The 19,524-nt window shown below is 33.6% G+C and overlaps 1 protein-coding gene across 1 annotated transcript; it reads left to right on the top strand.

Annotated features, from left to right (window-relative positions):
• The first annotated feature begins 3,121 nt into the window (after nucleotides 1-3,121).
• On the top strand, nucleotides 3,122-5,552 carry LOC143915821 (zinc finger MYM-type protein 1-like). Its single transcript, XM_077436639.1, has 2 exons — nucleotides 3,122-3,258; nucleotides 3,329-5,552. The coding sequence occupies exon 2, from the start codon at nucleotides 3,372-3,374 to the stop codon at nucleotides 5,550-5,552; it is 2,181 nt and encodes a 726-aa protein (XP_077292765.1). The 5' UTR covers nucleotides 3,122-3,258; nucleotides 3,329-3,371.
• Nucleotides 5,553-19,524: the final 13,972 nt, after the last annotated feature.

Below are 19,524 nucleotides of genomic sequence, written 5' to 3'. Positions count from 1 at the left end.
TACCATTCACAGTAATATTCAACAAAAATATAATATGTAACGGATAATTGTGTTTTCCTTTATAGAATTGAACACAGATAGTCTTTTTTTAATTGTTTTAAATTATTTATAATTCGCTAAAATAATTTAGGTAATAACGACTCATAAGCCGTTATATTTAAAAGTGGCGGAAGTCCAATTTTCAGTTCAAAAACACTATTTCAGTTTGACTTAATTCACAAATTGTCATCACTACTTTTAATTTATTTTATGTCCAGAATCTCGGAAAAGCAGAATAAACTTATTACAGGCCACTAGTTTTAAATATAGTAAAATGAAAAACAATATAAAAGATATTCCTCGAAATGAAGAAAAGTACACTTATATATTGATTCATGAATATATGATTTAGTAAAGTTATTAATCCTTGTAATGGATTTTGGACTGCAACGTGCTATTTTACACTGTGAGGAAGTATTTTTAAGATTCTAATTGCAAATGCACATATCGGTCGTCGACCTTTCATACCAGAAGTTGATTCGGCGAAGACCCTGAGGGACGTTTTAGCGATTTCCGAATTGTTGACCTCAACTTCTGAAGTTAAACAAACAACCGACCTCGCTTATCTGCAATTGTACCATCATCCGTATTGCAAAGCACAATTTCACGGTACTTAAATTTCACGAAAAAAACGAACGTCAAGTCGTTATTGGATCGAGAAATTCGTCGTTTGGAGTTCGGTTTTTTCCTCTCATTTTTTAATCTGGCATTGTACAATGCATTTTCGCAGTGTTTATTCTGTTCAAGTTTGTGTATAGTGTTGTGGTCGGTGGTAAGTTTCGCCACATGACATTTGCGGCCGCTCTCCTCCACCGGTTTCGTCAACGTTGCAAAATATTAATTTACGACCGAAAAGAGAACCGCTTTTGCATCTCCGAAAGTTGTGGCATCGCTTAAAAATAGCTACGATTCGCGTCGGCGAAGTGCGTGAACCGCAGCTTTCCAAACCTCATGTTCTCATCTCGTCCGAAAATATGACCGGGCGATAAAAACATAAATAAAAGCACTACAAAGTATCGATACCCCGTTGCAAAATTTATCTCGATACAAATGTACATATGTACTCGTATATGTATTTCCCCATACATATTTTGATATTTATACATATGTATCATTTAATAATGAAATCTTTGCTGCCGTGTCTGAATATGATATTTTCCACCTCAGTGAGCGTAGATTTTCATAGATTATTTTTACCTATTTGTCTGGTAGCCTGCGCTCATCATTATTTTCATTATTGGATGTGATGTATGAGTGCATTTTTATCTTATCCCTTCTATAACTTTTTTATTTTTATCTGAACAATTGCAAATGTGAAAGAAAACCTGAGATGTGCATATAAACATGTTGATATGTATGTATCTTTGTACATATATCATTGTGAAAATATATGTATATCCTTGATATATTTTCCAATACATTGGTTATTTTCAGGAAAAGATTAGTTGATTTGTTGTTGCATTAGTTTCACAGTAGAATTAGTTATTAAATATTTAGTTTAATTTCGATTGCCATTTATGTTTTTATGTTTTTGTTTCGAAAAGCAACATAGTTTAATTAGTTATTAAGTATATAATTTTAATTTCGATTGTCATTTATGTTTTTGGCGACTATATTTATAAGATTGTTAAAATTGATGGTAATTTTGGTCTGTTTGTTTATATATGTAATTAAATAATTGTACGTGACTGTTTTTACCTAAATAAATAAATAAAAAAGAAATAAAATAAATCATATATGTACATATATAGGTATATGTATGTATGTGACTTCAGGTCGATCGTTTCCTATCAGAGTTTACCAATTTTTAGCCGAGTTCATTGTTGAAACGGTTGCTTACCAAATTGACCACCTACTTTGTCACTAATCTAGTCCATATGTACAACTTTGGCCATAGGTGTCGCCTTGTGGAAACCTATAATGGCACCATGGTAAATATAACATTTGAAAAATAATTCCACGTCTTTTTGCTCGCCTCTTAGGTGTATTTTTCACACTCTCCTTCCTTTTTCTATACAAACCCTCCTCCTCCTCTTTGAGAATTACCTCATATACATTACATTTTTCATACCTGTGGTGTGTGTATTTGCGTGGCAGATTTCGCGTTAGGAAGTTTTAATCCTATAGCGCATATTGCAAAATGATTTTATTTAATATGAAGTTTAAGAATCCTTTCGACTAACAAAGTGATCGATAAATTTAGCGTTTTTAAAAACAGTCTCGAAACTAAAAAAAATCTATATTCACAGGTTCACCTTCGTCTGCGGGCTGGCTTTTGATAACTACGAATGAAACGAATCCTTGCGAAATTTCTGAGAATTTTCATCCGGATTCGGCGAAGTTGGCCTCGTAGGAGCCCCCCCCCCCCTTCCCTCAAGCGCTTGATTGAAGTATGCAAATTCAAAGAGACAGGTGCGTGAGCCGAATTTCGTATGCACGATTCGAGATTGCATCGCCTTCTAATAAACAATCTTCGAGCGTTCGAAGTGCAAATCTATTATGTAGGATTTCGACACGGTGAGTTCAACGCTCGCCGCGATGACGTCTAATTCGATGCAATTCCTAGAAATTAAACGCGATTTCCGAGAATCGATAGCAACTCGTAATGCTATATTGTAATGTGTTATCTAAGAGCCTAGAGGCGTTGGATTTTTTATGTCATGTATTGTTTATATATACATATGTACCAGTGGCGTGCGGTCCATGGATGCGGTGGATGCGGCGCATCCCCTATAACTTTAAAAAGCCAAGAGTATTTTTAATAAATATTTGAATTTCGCTTCGATGTATTCTTAGTGATGTACGTGATTATGATGTAGTATATGATATATATTTCACATATCACGTGTTTTTTGTTACATGATGCATTATATAGGATATTTTGATAATTTTTATTAAGGATTCGCATAGGCCGCATTCGCATAGGCCGGCCACAGGCGAGTGACGCTGGCGAGTAGACGCTGAGTGAAGTGCGCGCGCGTCATGGATTCGGAGTTCGGACCGATCCCATTTGCGCATGCGCACTATGAGGCTGTCATATTCGCGCGGACGCGTTGACACTTGTTTAACCTCTACGGTGGATTCGGTTTCTCTGTTTGCTTATCTATCGAGTTTCACTTGGAAGCCGCTGTTGATCGATATTTCCGCACGCTACGCCCCAAGTTATTTATCAAAAAGCTAGCCGATTCATTTCTTTAGACGAAGTTAATCATTTATACTGTAAGTTGGTTATTTTTTACTTTTGAATTAAGTTTTCATTTAAATTAGTTTCGTCTAACTTTATTTTTAGTTTACTGTTCCACTACTTACGAGTTTTCATTATTGCCTTTAATATGGATATCGAAAATAACAATGAGAGTGGACTTGTCGTCGAGATCAATAATAATTGCAATTGTTTAATTGAAAATGTGCTGAAAAGAAGATTTGCTTCTCTCCCATTTAATGAAAAGGAGATTATTGTTAAGAGCCCCAAACCCACACCAATATTAAATATTCAGTCTAAAACAAAAACATTTAAAAGGTATTTTAACACAGAAACATACGAAAAAATTTCATGGATTTGTGGATGTGCTCACTTAACGAAATTATTCTGTTGGCCATGTATTTTATTTTCTCAAGAAGTGAATGTCTGGAGTAAATTTGGATTTTCTGACCTAAACAATTTAAGTAAATCGCGCAAGAGACATGAATGTTCTCAAGCTCACATATGTTCTGCTGCTCAATTTAAAAAATTTGGAAAGGGACCTCGTATAGAAAATTTTTTAAGTGCTCAATTTAAAGCAAATATTGAAATGCACAACAAAGAAGTTACTGCAAATAGATACATTTTGTCGAAATTAATAAGCGCGATCTGTTTTTTAGCAAAACAAGAACAACCTTTACGAGGACATTTTGAGCACCAGGAATCGGAAAATAGAGGGAATTATATTGAATTGCTGTATCTGTTGAGTGAATCAGACATAAAATTGAAAACTCATTTAGATAACTCTACGGTGTTTACTGGACTATCGAACCATATACAAAATGACTTGGTATCCGCAATATCAAAAGTCTTGCTAGATGAGATTAAAACTGAAATACGTGCATCAAAATTTGTTTCCATAATTGTGGACGAATCTACAGATATCAGTCGCAAAGCTCAGCTATCTACTATTTTTAGATATGTAGATGAAAATAATGAAATTCAGGAGAGATTTGTTGGATTTGTCGATGTTAGTCCCAATAGAACAGCTAATGCTCTTTTTCAGCACATACGTGAGACCTTGGAAGAATTTGGTTGTTTGGACAAATTAATTGCACAAACGTACGATGGAGCGGCTGTAATGTCCGGGGAGCATAATGGAGTGCAACGAAAAATTCGAGATATTTGTCCTAATTCTTTATTTGTCCATTGTTACGCTCACAGATTGAATTTAGTTTTGTCGCAATCTGTTAAACATATATCCGGATGCAAACGTTTTTTCAGCCGTATGTTGTCATTTTCAACTTTTTTTTGTAAGTCTTCAAGAAGAATTTCCCTTCTCGATTGTCAAATAAAAAAACGATTTCCCACTGCTGCCCCTACACGATGGAACTACAATAGCAAAATTTTAAATATGATATTAGAATATCAAACAGAATTAATGGAAATATTTAATCAAATAATTAATGACGAAGACGAATGGGATACTGATGCTGTCATAAATGCTGAAGTCCTTCATCGTTATTTAAAAGAGTTTGAATTCAATTTCAATTTGCATTTATTTTCTGCAATATTTAATTCGGCAGATTTTTTATTTGAAATTTTACAAAAAAAAACCTTTGACATATCGTATTGCGTAAGTGAAATTAAAAAATTTGTAAAATATTTAGATAACAAAAAAGACGATTTTGATTCATTGTGGAACAAAGTAATAACTAAAAATTTTAATAGAAAAAGAAAATATGCTGAATGTGAAGAAGATGTGAAAACAACGTATAAACTTCACTATTCTGAAATTTTAGAAACTCTTTCAGTAAATACAACCAATCGATTTCGAGATATCGAAAATTTAAAATTTCTCGAATTTTTTAACGTCAAAAAATTTAAAGAATATGAAAATAATTTTCCAGATTTCCTATTTAAATCACTCCACCTAACTTATGGAAAATACTTTGATTTTATGAAATTAAAAAGCGAATTAATTTACATGTACTCAACGCAAGATTTTCATTTGAAATCTATAAATGACGTAAAGGAATTAATTGTGAAAGATGATCTAATAGACGTTTTGGAACAAGTATTTAGTTTAATACAATTAATTTGTACGATACCTTCCACGAGCGCATCGGCTGAACGATCATTTTCGACTATGAAAAGAATTAAAACGTTCACCAGAAGTAGTCAAAGTGAAGAAAGACTCTCTGGTCTTGCTTTAATTGCAATCGAAAAGAAAATAATGTCAAATTTAAAAAACAATAAAAAATTCTATGATGCGGTTATCGATGAATTTTGTAAAAAGGAACGAAGAATAAAATTAAATTTTAAAAAATAAATTGGTCGGTTTTTTTTTTCAAACAAGGGACAGCATCCCTTGTTTGAAAAGTCACCGCCCGCCACTGATATGTACATATATAAAGGCGAACTAAAAGCTTGCGAGTCATACGTAAAATTAGCGCACAGTCGTTACGACTTTTATAAATCGACTATTAACGACGTGGACCAACTACGTATGCACATATGTACATAGCTAACTGGTTTAATTTATTTATGTATTCGAAGCGAGAGCTCGCTTCGTGAAGACTTAACAATTCCACAGGACGAGGATTCCCCGAGAACTTGGTCAACGTTTTTCCAGCTCGTGCTGGTCGACTTGTACTGAATACGAAATGTTTGAAAAATAGTAGCAATATACCAATATTGTTTAGTTTTAATCAATTAATTATATATATATATATATATATATATATATATATATATATATATATATATATATATATATATATATATACATATATATATATATATATATATATATATATATATATATATATGTATATATATATATATATATATACATATATACATATATATATATATATATATATATATATATATATATATATATATATATATATATATATAAATATATATATATATATATATATATATATATATATATATATATATATATATATTTATTTATTTATTTTATTTTATTTCATACCAGGAAGGCATTACAGGTAAACCCCAATGCGCCTTCCTGGCCAAATTACAAACAATACAGCATTTTTTATTATATACATAAGTCGCTAAATTACGAGATACTGACAAACTCGACAATTAACGAGACATCTATGAATTGTACATACATTTTTATTGTAATATTTACATTAATCATACTCAAATAGTGGTGACATAGTGGGTAGGAAGGATTTTTAGCCAATTTTTAATCGGGAATCGTTTCAACAATGAAATCAGAGAAAATTGGCAAACTCTGATAGGAAACGATCAACCAGGAGTCACAAATCCTGGTCTGACCAGCAGCATTACAGATATACTCAGAAAAATTCTTTTTCAATCGAGGTCAGCTCAAGGGATCGAACTCGGCGCCTCTCAGTGTTAAGCAGAAGCTTAACGACCGAGCCACGCTGCTGGCTATATATATATATATATATATATATATATATATATATATATATATATATATATATATATATATATATATATATATATATATATATATATATATATATATATATATATATATATATGTGTATGTATGTATGTAACTTTTGTTTAAATTTAAAAGATGACATGCAACATTCTTTTCAATTAATGTTGATCTTTCTCTTGACTGATTTAAAGGCTTTTAAAAGCCTTATATTTATTTCACTGGTACGATTTAACGGTGCATTAAAAAATTTTTGCTCCTTAAAATGGATTATTTTCGGATTACATAGAATAAAGTAAATAACGCATTAAATAAATATATTTTTGTTATATAAAAAAAAAATTACATCGAGCAATAGTTTATTTGTAGTATGATATAAAAAAATGTTTCGATCATTTAACAATTAATAAAATTCACATATACTCACGTACGATACGCACAGTTGCGTTTGCGTTTTAAGGCTTTACTGAAGACGGCAGTTTCGCAATTTTCCATCTTGTACTGGTATTCCTGCCGTCTCCGGATCGAAATGATGTAATTTCGGCTTGCGCAACCGGCACGCAACAGAGGAAATCATCTTTCAGCCGATACCGAAATAAAATTGAGAGGAGATCGCAAAAGAAATTATATATTATATATAGTAGATGGACGTGGACTCGTTCAAAATATTTATTTTGCGTCGAGAGCGGCGTGTAATTGCATTCGCCGTGTGCGTGATACGATCGAAAGTTATTGGACTATACCGATATTGGGTGAACGCAACGAAGAAAAAAAAATTGCGTACGATTCGCAACGTCGCTGAAAGTGCGGAGTGTTTTATGTAAGGAGTTGACATAACGTGTTTTGTTATTATTTTTTCTTCTTACTTATTTCGTAGAACGATCGAAGTTTTGATACGCACAATGTGAACATTTTTGCGTTTCCACATTCATAGATGTCGCTGAAGATATGTTTCTTAAGTTAATTCACTGGAATGTATATGTTTCGTGTGTTGTAAGTAAGTATGATGTAATTTCATATCTACTTGATTCATTGTGTCAAATATTTTCTATCAAAATTATTTTAGATACAAATTTATTTATCTACATATGAGCCGTTATATTTGAAAAAGGCACAAGTCCACTTTTATTCATTTCGAGAAATGTCTCGCAAAACATTAAATATAATGTCATGCGTTGAACGATTTTTAAAAATATCGGTGGCCTCAATACGTTTATTCTGCTTTTCCAAGATTCTGGACATATCGAATTAAAATAAATGATAATAATTTGTGAATTCAGTTAAACAGAAACAGTGTTTATAGAACTTAAAATTCAACGAATCGTTCAAAATTTTCATTCAAAGGATAAAAATTACAAAATAAAATTTGTCACGGTCTATTTCGATATATTTTATATCTGTTGAAGTCCATGTTAAGGCCGTGTTTTTCCGTATATTTTTTTATAGTAGAGTTTGGTCTAAACTGATAGATTTTTAAATTCATTATGTATGTTCGGCAGAAAATATCAATGAAAATATATATATTTTTTTAACTAAGATCATTCTTCGACTTTTATTAGTTTGTTTGATTGTTGCTTCATCGTGTAGACGATATCTCCCATTGGTGATACCGTCCTTTATATAAGATTTAATTATTATTTATCAAAGGATGTTTCTTTTTAATCTTTTCATTGATTTCTCCTTTAGATTTGGGTGGCACGCAAGACGCTTCCTATAACCGATGTTAAGTTTCGCAGCTACTTCCTTGGTGGTTGGGGTATTAAGATACTCGTGTACCTATGTAGGTATTTTTTGTGAACCACGGGGCTCCAGCTATTGTTCGCAAAATATTGTTCTCGAACCGTTGTAGGATTTCAATGTTGGAACTGCTAGCGGAGCCACAGAGTTGTATTCCGTAGGTCTATATCGCTTTAATTATTGTGTTATATACGAGTATCTTGTTTTCCAACGATAAAGCAGAGTTTCAACCTATTAGCCAATGCATAGTTTTAGTTCTTAAATTAAGTTCATCGCGTTTTTTCTTGATGTGAGTTTTCCAGACAAGGCGTCTATCAAAGTGAATTCCCAGATACTTAACAGTCTCTATGCGGAAGGATTATGTTTTCCATCATGACGGGTGGGCAGTTCCCTTTTCTCATTGCAAAAGTTACATGGACCGATTTACTAGTGCTGGCTTTCACTCTCCACTTTTTTACCCATTGGACGCATTTATCCAACTGACATAGAAGGAGTTTGGAGGCTTCTTCTGCATTTTTGCTGCTGGCTACTAGGGCTGTGTCATCTGCAAAAGTAAGCTATCAGTACATCTTCTGATACAGGGAGGTCTGCTGTATATAATATATATAGTACTGGTCCCAATACAGATCCCTGTGGTACTCCTGGTGTTTTACTCTTTTTTTACCTGTGGCACTCCTGGTTTTTATTACTATTTATTTACCTATATATTACTCTACCCAGCTGACGATGTCATCTTTGCTTTGGTGATTATAGAAACATCTCCGATAAGAAGAAATAAGGCATGGGAATCAGCAGAATGCAATACAAAATGAATACAAAAATTACATTCCAATAATGCGAAAACATATATTTGTATTTTTAAATCCAATAATGTCGAATAAACGATACTTTATTGTGTTATTGTATATTTTTTCATTTATCAAAATTTCTTCAGAACTCTCGAGATATTTAAGAAGTTAAATTGAGAATTCTTATTTCTCGAGAAATGAACATAATTGAGAAATCAGAATCACTATATATACATATATTATTAGTACTTGTATCATTATTTGAAATTATTATATTTTATCATTAATTTGTATTATATGTATATTATTTATATAGACTATGGGAGTGGCACTATCCTCCCTATCGTCTGGAATAAATATTTATTATTATTTCTATTAATTGTAAGAAATCCTGAATGTATGTACATATGTACATATATTGAAATAGCTTAGCATGGGTACGAACAATGGTCAAGAGCCATAAATCAAAAATTGGATCAAGGTAGAGAGGAATAACCGTCTAAAAATGATGACTAATGATGGTCACGTACCGCACGCAATTAAACCACGTATGTACATATAGACGGGCGGGCACACCTGCGAATCGAGTCCAAATTTCGGAGGACACACAGGTGGACTCGAATCCAGCAGCTGGCCAATCCCACGTAGAGAGGAACTCGCCTAGGTGAATGTAAAAACCACACATTCAAATGAGATCCATTTAGCTATTTGTTGCGCAACTCGCAACTCGCGCTCGCGGCTCCGATTCATCAATTATTTATCATTATATATGTATATATGTATGTATGTACGTACCCACCCACCCACCCACCCACCTCGCCAGAACGGTGGTAGCGGCCCTCCTCTCGACACGTTTCCACCGATTCCTTCGGATGTGTGTCTATCGGTCGGATGCGTTAGGACCGGTCTGATGATGGAGCAGCTCCGTGGTAACCCAACGAGCTTCTCTTACGTAAAGCAGTTGGGGTCTTTGTCCGCTGAAGGCCGCGGGCCCAGACCTCGAGGCGCGGTTGTTAATGAAACCGCGCCATTGCTATCGCTGTTGCTACTGCTGCAGCTGCAGCAATCAATCACATAATGTGGTGTGTCGACGATGCAAAATTCACACAATGGTACTCTAAGTTTGCTATTATTGTCTGCTTGTGTGGTTGTCGTCGATTTGTAGTGCGAGTTTTCCCGTTGAGGAAGGTTGAATGCACGCACATACATACATACATATGTATATTAGGCTTTTACAAGCATTTTTTATGTATCCAGGTAGATCGTGAGGACTGTCTTATCAGCCAGCAGCATAGCTCGGACGTTAAGCTTCTGCTTACCGTCAAGAAGGTGCCGGGTTCTATCCCTGAATGAAAATGGATTTTTCAGAGTATGCTGTTGGTCAGACCTGGACTTGTGACTCCAGGTTGATCGTTTCCTATCAGAGTTTGCCAATTTTCTCTGATTTCATTGTTGAAACGGTTCCCGGAAAAAAAAATTGGCTAAAAATCCTTCCTACCTACTATGTCACCACTATTTGAAAAATTTGATTGATGTAAAATAAAAATTTATGTACAATTCATAGATGTCTCGTTAATTTGCGAGTTTTTTCAGTGTCTCGCAATTCAACGACTTATAATAAAAATGCTGTATTTGTATTTGTAATTGGCCAGGAAGGCGCATTGGGATTTACCTGTAAGGCCTTCCTGGTATATATGTAAAATAAAAATAAAAATAAAAATAAAATCCATTGATGTTGTCATCAATTTTATTACTCATACCGATGAGGTTGCGATGGGGAGCGTCATTCATAATACATATTATGGTTGTCTTCTACTATGTATAAAACCATTCAAATGTAATCAGAGGTCGATAGTGTTGCAAATCAGACAAAATCTGGAGTCGAATTTTCTCACGATTACAAAACTTAATTTATTGATGTCATACTCCGTACGTATGCATCAATATTAACAATTCAATTAAATTTAATTCAAATCGCTGTCCATATTGATATTGTTCACTCGGATTAGCGAAGTTCAGAAACTGGAATCAGCCCTATCTGAGGTATTATTGGGAGCGGATTGTTATGGTATGGTCCGCCGCGTCGTTCCCTTGAATGGACTTGCCGTCTCAATTCTGGCGTTCTGTTGAAGACATAACATTTTTTAATTTACTCGTCTCTTCAAGCATTTTCAGTAAGAATATTCTGATTTGTGACTATCAAACATCATTCTGAATTGTTTATTTTTGTTAAAATAGCACATATTTATACATAACTTCTTGAGTACAAATGTGGCACGGGACTCGGCTCACGAAATGATTCAATAAATAAGAAATAAATAACGAGGCCTTGAAATATTACATTCTCGAACGATTGTTCGACAAATCATTCATAAGATTTCGTTTTGAAGACAAACAACATGTTAAAATGTTAGCACAAAAATGAAAAATTATACTCACCACTTTAAGACAGATTATTATAATTTTAAAAATTAAAATATATTTTTTTTATATATGTATGGATATTTTTCCCATTTATAAAAGTCACGGCACTCCATTGGTATACATATATGTACATACAATGTATGAATTCATCTCTCTGCTTAAACACAAAAATCCAGATTCGTCTCATTAGGGCGTATTTTATAGTAAACTAGTGTTTTTACCCGGCTTCGTTCGGTATTTGTAATATAAACCGCTTAAACATGGCCAAATAAAAAATTATGTCATCAGGCCAACATATTTTTATTATTATTCGATGTATTTGCTTGGTTTTAATTATATATATATATATATATATATATATATATATATATATATATATATATATATATATATATATATATATATATATACATATACATAGGTCAAAGTTAATATCATTTCTATTTTAGTCTGTATTTAATAGTTGTAATGCTTGAATGGTTGTATCTAAGTAGAAATCTTAATATTGGTGACTCAAAAAGTTTCAAAACAATGAAGAAAAATAAAGAAAACTCTATGTTACAGTGCAATTAGTAACAACCGACAAGAACATTGCGCAAGGAGTAAATTTCGATGTGATTTAAATCGGTTTTTTTCTGCAAAAACATTATCTATAATATACATATATAAAATTGAATGTCTGTGTGTGTATCTCGAAAAGGCTCCTAAACTACTGAACCGATTACGATGGAACTTTCAGAATTTGTTGTATGCATGTCCGGGAAGATTACGGTGAAAAAAAAAACGGGAAAAAAATATTCGTACCTCTTAATAATAATATTCGTAATTACGATTTTACTGACGCGAAAGTAAAGCTATCCCGCCTTCAACGCATCACGCCGCGAGTGTGACAACAATCGCGCCACGCCTACCTCGCACTTGAATGTACTGACCATTCAGGGCTGTACCACAAACACACAGCGGATGGCCCACATCAGCAAATATATTTATACCTATGTATGTATATATAAAATTCAATGTCTGTGGAACGGGAACGAGAACGGGAACGGGAATTGCACGCGTTATTGTAGCATTGCAACGCATGCAGGGTTCAGCTAGTTTGATTGTAAATATAGATTGTTGAATACAATTTTTTTTAATTATTTTTAAATTATAGAAAATTCCATTTATCGTTGGAAAGTTGTCATTGCATATAAAAATGTATTGATATGCCATGATGCATTGATATGCCCAAAAATGTTTAGCGATTCCTTGTCTATTTAAGACAGTTGGTGGAGTAGTTCCATCCACGGAACATACAGTGAAGAGCGAAAATGAGAAGACGCGGCAACAAGAAGACAATTACAAGACAAAAATACATGACGATGCAGGGAGCCCACTGTTATCCTGAGAATGGCCTCAAAGTGAGGCACATGTACCTTTATGAATATCTGTGACGTGCTGCAACCTCTTGGTAGCCTTGGTAGAGTCGGATTTGAATCTTAAACTTTGAATACCAGAATGCTGCATAACGAGTAGATATAGAAAACGAAATACGTGAGCTAGAAGTACCTTTTACAAAAGTGGTTGATGTGATGATGAGGGTAAATTGATTGAAATGGCAATGTTTGGGTCATGTAGTTAGAAGAACCGACGAAATAAGTGCTAGAATAGTACCTAAAAGAATGTAAAAGGTTTAAGGAAGGTCGCAGCGAAGATGGATGGATGAAATCAGAAAAATGTGTGTGATGAGATGGATGGGATTTGCCCAAAACAGAGACGAATGGAAGAAACACGTTGGAGAGGCTAGCGATAAGATATGAATGTACATATGTACAAATGAAGATGATGAGGTAAAAGTAAGAATTTTTTTTTTTAACAAAAATTTAATAAAATAATTTTTTTTCGAAAACTTTAATTTTAAGATTATACATTTCCGTCGGTTTCCATTTCATCTGAAGCTTTTTTCACGTAGCTTTAATGCTTAAGAAACCTTGTCATGAGGCAATTAATCCGGAAAAGTTCCTGTTTTCCATCGAATCCTCTCTCATAATCGAAAACTTGCGATCTATTTAAATATGTACATATATTTTGTATACGTATATATATATATATATATATATATATATATATATATATATATATATATCCCAAACCAAAAAAAGTCGAGAATTATTGAACCAATTAAGAGTGGTTGAAATTTTATGCGTGTTTTATCGAATTTCAAAATGTATAAGCAATATAAATTTTCCGAGCGCGCTTTATTACATTACTCGAAACGCGTTCGTTCGCACTGTGGACATATCGCAAGCGTTTCGGTTTGAACTGGTTCACAACAATTTGAATAATAATTATAAATTGTCGGGAGTTATTGCCCGGTTGACTTTTAATCGATATCGTTAAAATTGCATCATTAATTGAATGGCAACGAAACAGCGGAACTATTTTAATTCGCTCATAATGTTATCGCCGAGATATACATACACACACACACACACTTACAGTTAGTTATTCAAAACAGTTATCAATTATTATTGTTGTATACTATAGAATCTTATTTAGCATTTACTCACTTACCAAGCCTGATAAAACACGAAATTTCACATCTACGACAATGTCATTACTGGCCGTAATTCACGACAACCGCTATTTATTATTCATAAGGCTTTCGCAGGTTTTTAACATATCTAATGCAGCTTTAACCTGTTTCGGATATCAAGTGGAAAATCAATCAGTTTTCAATCAACGACTTAGATCATTATTTATGTGAGGAATTACAAATACGATAGGCATTTTTGTTTTGGCCCTTAGCGCTCGTTTATTTAACATTCATTTTAACAAATAAATATAGCAATTCACTACCGGAATTTTTACATAAAATATACATACATATATCAGTGGCGTGCGGTGAAAATCTCCCTATTTTTGTCACGCAGCCTTACGTGTGCGCGAACAGGATACAAGGGGACTCTGTATGACGTCATTTCTTGTATCCTCGCGCACACGTAAGTAAGGCTGTGTGATTAAAACAGGTAGAACTAAAACAGGTAAATAAGTATAATAATTAACAATACTGATATTTATTGATAAGTATTTCTGTAAATGAGCCTTTAATGTTACAACAAAAAATTCACTGTTTTTTTCAAAAGATTTGGAACAAAAGTCAGTTTATTTTATGGATACTTCGATCAATGTCGTACAAATCAATTACAGTGTCGTTGAAGACCGAATTACATTCTATTTTTTTCGTCTCACATTCTTTTATAGCTCATTTTTTCAATTCGATTAGAGTGACTCATTCTGATGAAAAAGTGCGTAGCACGATCCATTAACTTTTTTTTATTTATTTAAAAAGCCGCTGGCTATATTGCATTATCGGTGAAGGCATATATATATATATATACATATGTATGTGGTTAAAAAACTATTTATGCTTAAATTATTCCATTCGTATGAATGGAATCAATCCATTATTTCGATCCTTTCAAATGTCAATATAATAATATGAGATTCATATAAATTTAAAATTCGATTCTATTATGTAAGCAATGTCTATATTACTATTATATATTAAGTTTTTGTTGGAAATTTTCTTGTCGTTATTTCTATACGACTTCTTGATGTGCTGTGAGTGTTTGACATTAGTCATCGGACCCGTCACGCTTGTTCCCCAAAATTTCGGTAGGAAAAACGCATTCAATCTAGACCACTAGTCCACTGTTTAGCCGCGTGACAATGAATTTTGCGTCTTTCTATCTTCTTTTCTTCCGTTTTTGCGAGTCCTATCGCAATATCTAATTCGCGGGCCAATCTGTCGACCATTCCGCATAACTGTGCTTACTTTTTTATATTTACGTCTGCTCCAAATACCTTCGGATGGTACTTGTACCATTTGCTCCGGTACTGATCTGCCACCACACTGGGTCAGGCGAACCACGACGGTGGAGTTTTTACTCGAATTTCGTGTAACAATCGTACCGAATCGTATGTAAGTGGGGCTAATTACAATCGGTATTAGAGTTACATACATACTACATACATATGTATGCAGTGGAAACGTGTAATGCAAGGTCTAGGCCCCGGGAGGTCCGTTCGAATCCCCCTTTGGGGCAAACTGCTCTCGTGAATAATAATGATAAAAATAATAATAATATTTATAATGTGTCGTGATTATGTAGCGCTAGATTTCAATCGGTTCGTGTTACACATCTGACTGTAACACGTTACAGCATCCGGTTTTATAATACGGTAATCGTGTTGCTTGAACTTCTTCCGATGTGTGCGGTGCTATGCACGTCGAAATAATAGCTTTTTAACAATTGACCAACATAATCGAAGTAAAATTTAATGATTTTGGTCCCCTTATCAATTTTGTACTGACTTGGTACGTAGATAAGTCCTCAGAGAAATTAAATTTGCTAAAATATAGTGGTATATATAATTAATAATTAAAATTTTTTACTTTATCTATGTACGTAGTAACAATAAATGAAGTTTTGTGATCTAATTTTGTTTTGTGACCTCCTTATATTCCTTAAATACATAGATAAAGTAATGGGTTGGTCACATCCGAATTTTTTTAAATACATATAATATGTATATGTATATTAGCTTTAATTTGACATCTCTTCATATTCTTTTATATTTGTAACTGCACTTTTTGAAATGGACATCCGGATTTTAACAACTCCAAATCTGATTTGGAATAAGTTTATATAAAAAAATGTTCAAATATATTAAATCTGTATAATTCTAAAAAGCTACGACTGAAATTTTGCAAATTTAGTGGAATGTTGCCACACAAAGTCTAATGTACTCAAATAAGTATGGAATTTTGTATGCTTGGCATAACGAGGAAAGACCGGAAACAAAATACGTGGCTGAGAAGTGTAGTGGATATAGTGAATAGAGTGAAGAGATTGAAATGGCAATGGGCGAAATGTGGACAAAAGAAGTGCTAGAATGGTACCCGAGAGAATTCAAAAGGTTAAAAGGAAGACCGTAGGGAAGATGGGTAGACGAAATTATTATTATTCTGAATCATTTACGAGATGATATTTTCAATTTAACAATTATATTGTTGTATTAGTCTTGTATTATATTTCTCTCTATTTTCAATTCGTCTTTGTGATATTAAAATATATGCATTTGTTTTAAAAAAATTGTCTCAACGACAGTTTTTTTTTATAAGAAAACAAATTTATTTATCATATATTTTTATTTATATAAATTTTTTTTCAACAAACAAATTTCATTTCACATCGGCCGTACTTCTTCGACGGCAACGGCTCGAGCGTCCACCTGCGCGTTCGGCGCATTCCAATCGCACATTTCCACTGATATTCGGCTTGTCTTCGTCTTGGGCAGCATCAGCGTCCACTTGGGCATCATCGGCATCAGTTAGAGCAGCAACAGTGTAGGTGGGGCGTGTGTAGGTCACTTACGGCGGTCCCGACCTACCCGTTCACAGCGACGCACGGTACTGTTAGCGGCTGAATGGACTGTTGCGGTCGACGACCGCTGCAGCTACTTTCTCTTGCCGTCCGAACATCCTCACCACCACCACGACAATCAACACCACTCGCAATATAATGGCCAGAAGCTTGTCCTGCCGCGAATTCGTGAACATCTTTTTTCGACTCGCTTACATTGTCCATACTTGACAAACCTCATCATTCTTCAGAATTTAGGGGAGGTTAGTCGAGGAGAAAGGGAAGTTCTTCTTCAAAAAAAGCATCATATAAAATATCAATAGGCATATTATGTAGATGAATTCTCCTTATTCAATATTCGCTACAAATAAATTAAGTTTTCTTCCATAATATTTATTTCACATATATACATATGTATAGGTACATTAAAAATTATACAACTTACGTCGGTGAACGTCAACGCATCGAAAGGTCGAAAAATCGAAAATGTTCGTTTACCATGAATACATACGAAAAGCGGGTAGTATATATGTACATATATCAGTGGCGTGCGGTAAAACTCTCTCTTCCCCCGTCGTACAGCGTCACTTAATTTGCGCGAGCAGGATACAAGAGGAACAGGATGTAATTAATTATTCAATTTATAAATAATTTATAGTGTTCGGTGAAGCAGTTCCATCCATCGAATATACAGTAATGAACAGAAATGAGTAGTCTCGACAGCAATTATATAATTTGACAATACGGAGTAACGATAACGTAGAGAGGCCGCTCTCATCATGAGAATGGCCTCAAAGTGAGACACGTGTCCTACAACAAATATCTGCGACTGGTGACCGTCACCGCACTGACAGTCAAAAAATCGTTTACCATGCATACATATGAAATATATATGCATGGTAATATATATATATATATATATATATATATATATATATATATATATATATATATATATATATGTATATATATGTATATACATATTTATGTGTATATCAGTGGCGTGCGGTAAAAGGTAAGGGCCGGGCCGCACCGTGCAACTTTGTCGGCCGACTAGTTGCGCGACACGAAAAAATGTATGGAAATGTGTGCGACAAACAAGTTGACGGGTGCGGCATGTCCCATCTACCTGCATGCATTGGTCTGGTCGCCCTCAACCAAGTTGTTCGCGAGTTGAGCGGTGCGGCCCGGCCCTAAGAACGCAAGGGAAACGAGACTGTTCTGGCCAAAACTGGACCTATGGTCACCGTAATATAGGTGACCACTCAAACAAACTTTCAAAGATGCTCAAAGAGAACTAAAGCAATAGAATTCCACAAAAAAGTGTCAAGGGGTAGTTGTATGTTATCTGAGGGTGCTAACCTTTTTTTGTGAAATTCTATTGCGTAAGTTCTTTTTGAGCGCATTTAAAAATTAGGACTTCTCGAAACTACACTACTATTCAGTGCAATTCGGTGCCCCTAATATAATTCATATGTGTATGTACATATGTAAATGTTAAAAAAATCTAGGGGTCGAATTTTTACATGATCACTACACTTCATCTATTGTTACTACGTATGTAAATACATACAAATATACATATATTATTAAAATAATGTTCAATTTTAATTGCTGAAAAACTAAAAAAAAGTCACAGATGATTGAGCTCCTCTCTTTCCGACACAAAATATCTGCCCTTTTATTTATTTATTTTAAACAGACCATTGTGGCATAACAGGAATTCCTAAAGCGCCACAATGGTCAAAAAATATAACACAAAAAAGAAAAAAAACAAAATAACAATTAAACATAAACATAAATACATCTACATACATAAAAAATAGCAAGTTTTAAATCAAGATTAACAAGATAGATAGCAATGATGTTTATATAATTGAATAATGATGTTTTGTAAAAAGTTTTAATTAAATGATCAACTTGCGACTTACATACAGTTAGTCTGCTGTGTTTGGTCAAAGTTGAATTATGTTATTTAAATGGATACTTTTGTTAATTCTAATTATTTTTACAGAAAAAGTTAGCATTTATGAATTAATGAATATTTGTATTACAACAATTTTGACATTTTCATTTCAAAATTATGGGTACGTAGTTCCACGTTTAAACACTTCGGCCCCGTTTTTTTTTTCGAAAATTAAATTTGAATCTTATCTCGCTTATCATCTTAACGCGCAGTATAGGAAAAGTTGTTAGAATGCGATATGAGTTGTAAATTTTTTTTTTGATCGATCCGCTTTAACCTTATGCGTCAGTGAGTTGAATGTAAGTCGACATCCTTGACACTTAACTGTGTATGTCGCTTCAGGATATATGATTACATCATGGATAATGTTGAATTACAAATTAACAAGCGATTTAAAAATATACAATGCAGAGCCGTATCAGGATTCGAATGATTTGAAATCAAATTTATTGATTTACATTGAATGCTGACATATTTAGTAAAACTCTTGACTAGAAATAATAGAGCAGTATTCAAAATATATTTTT

Source organism: Arctopsyche grandis, chromosome 8 (genome assembly GCF_051622035.1).
Source record: "Arctopsyche grandis isolate Sample6627 chromosome 8, ASM5162203v2, whole genome shotgun sequence".
Classification (NCBI taxonomy): Eukaryota; Metazoa; Arthropoda; class Insecta; order Trichoptera; family Hydropsychidae; genus Arctopsyche; species Arctopsyche grandis.
Note: the sequence above shows the minus strand (reverse complement) of the source record. Positions and strands in the feature narration are given on the sequence as shown.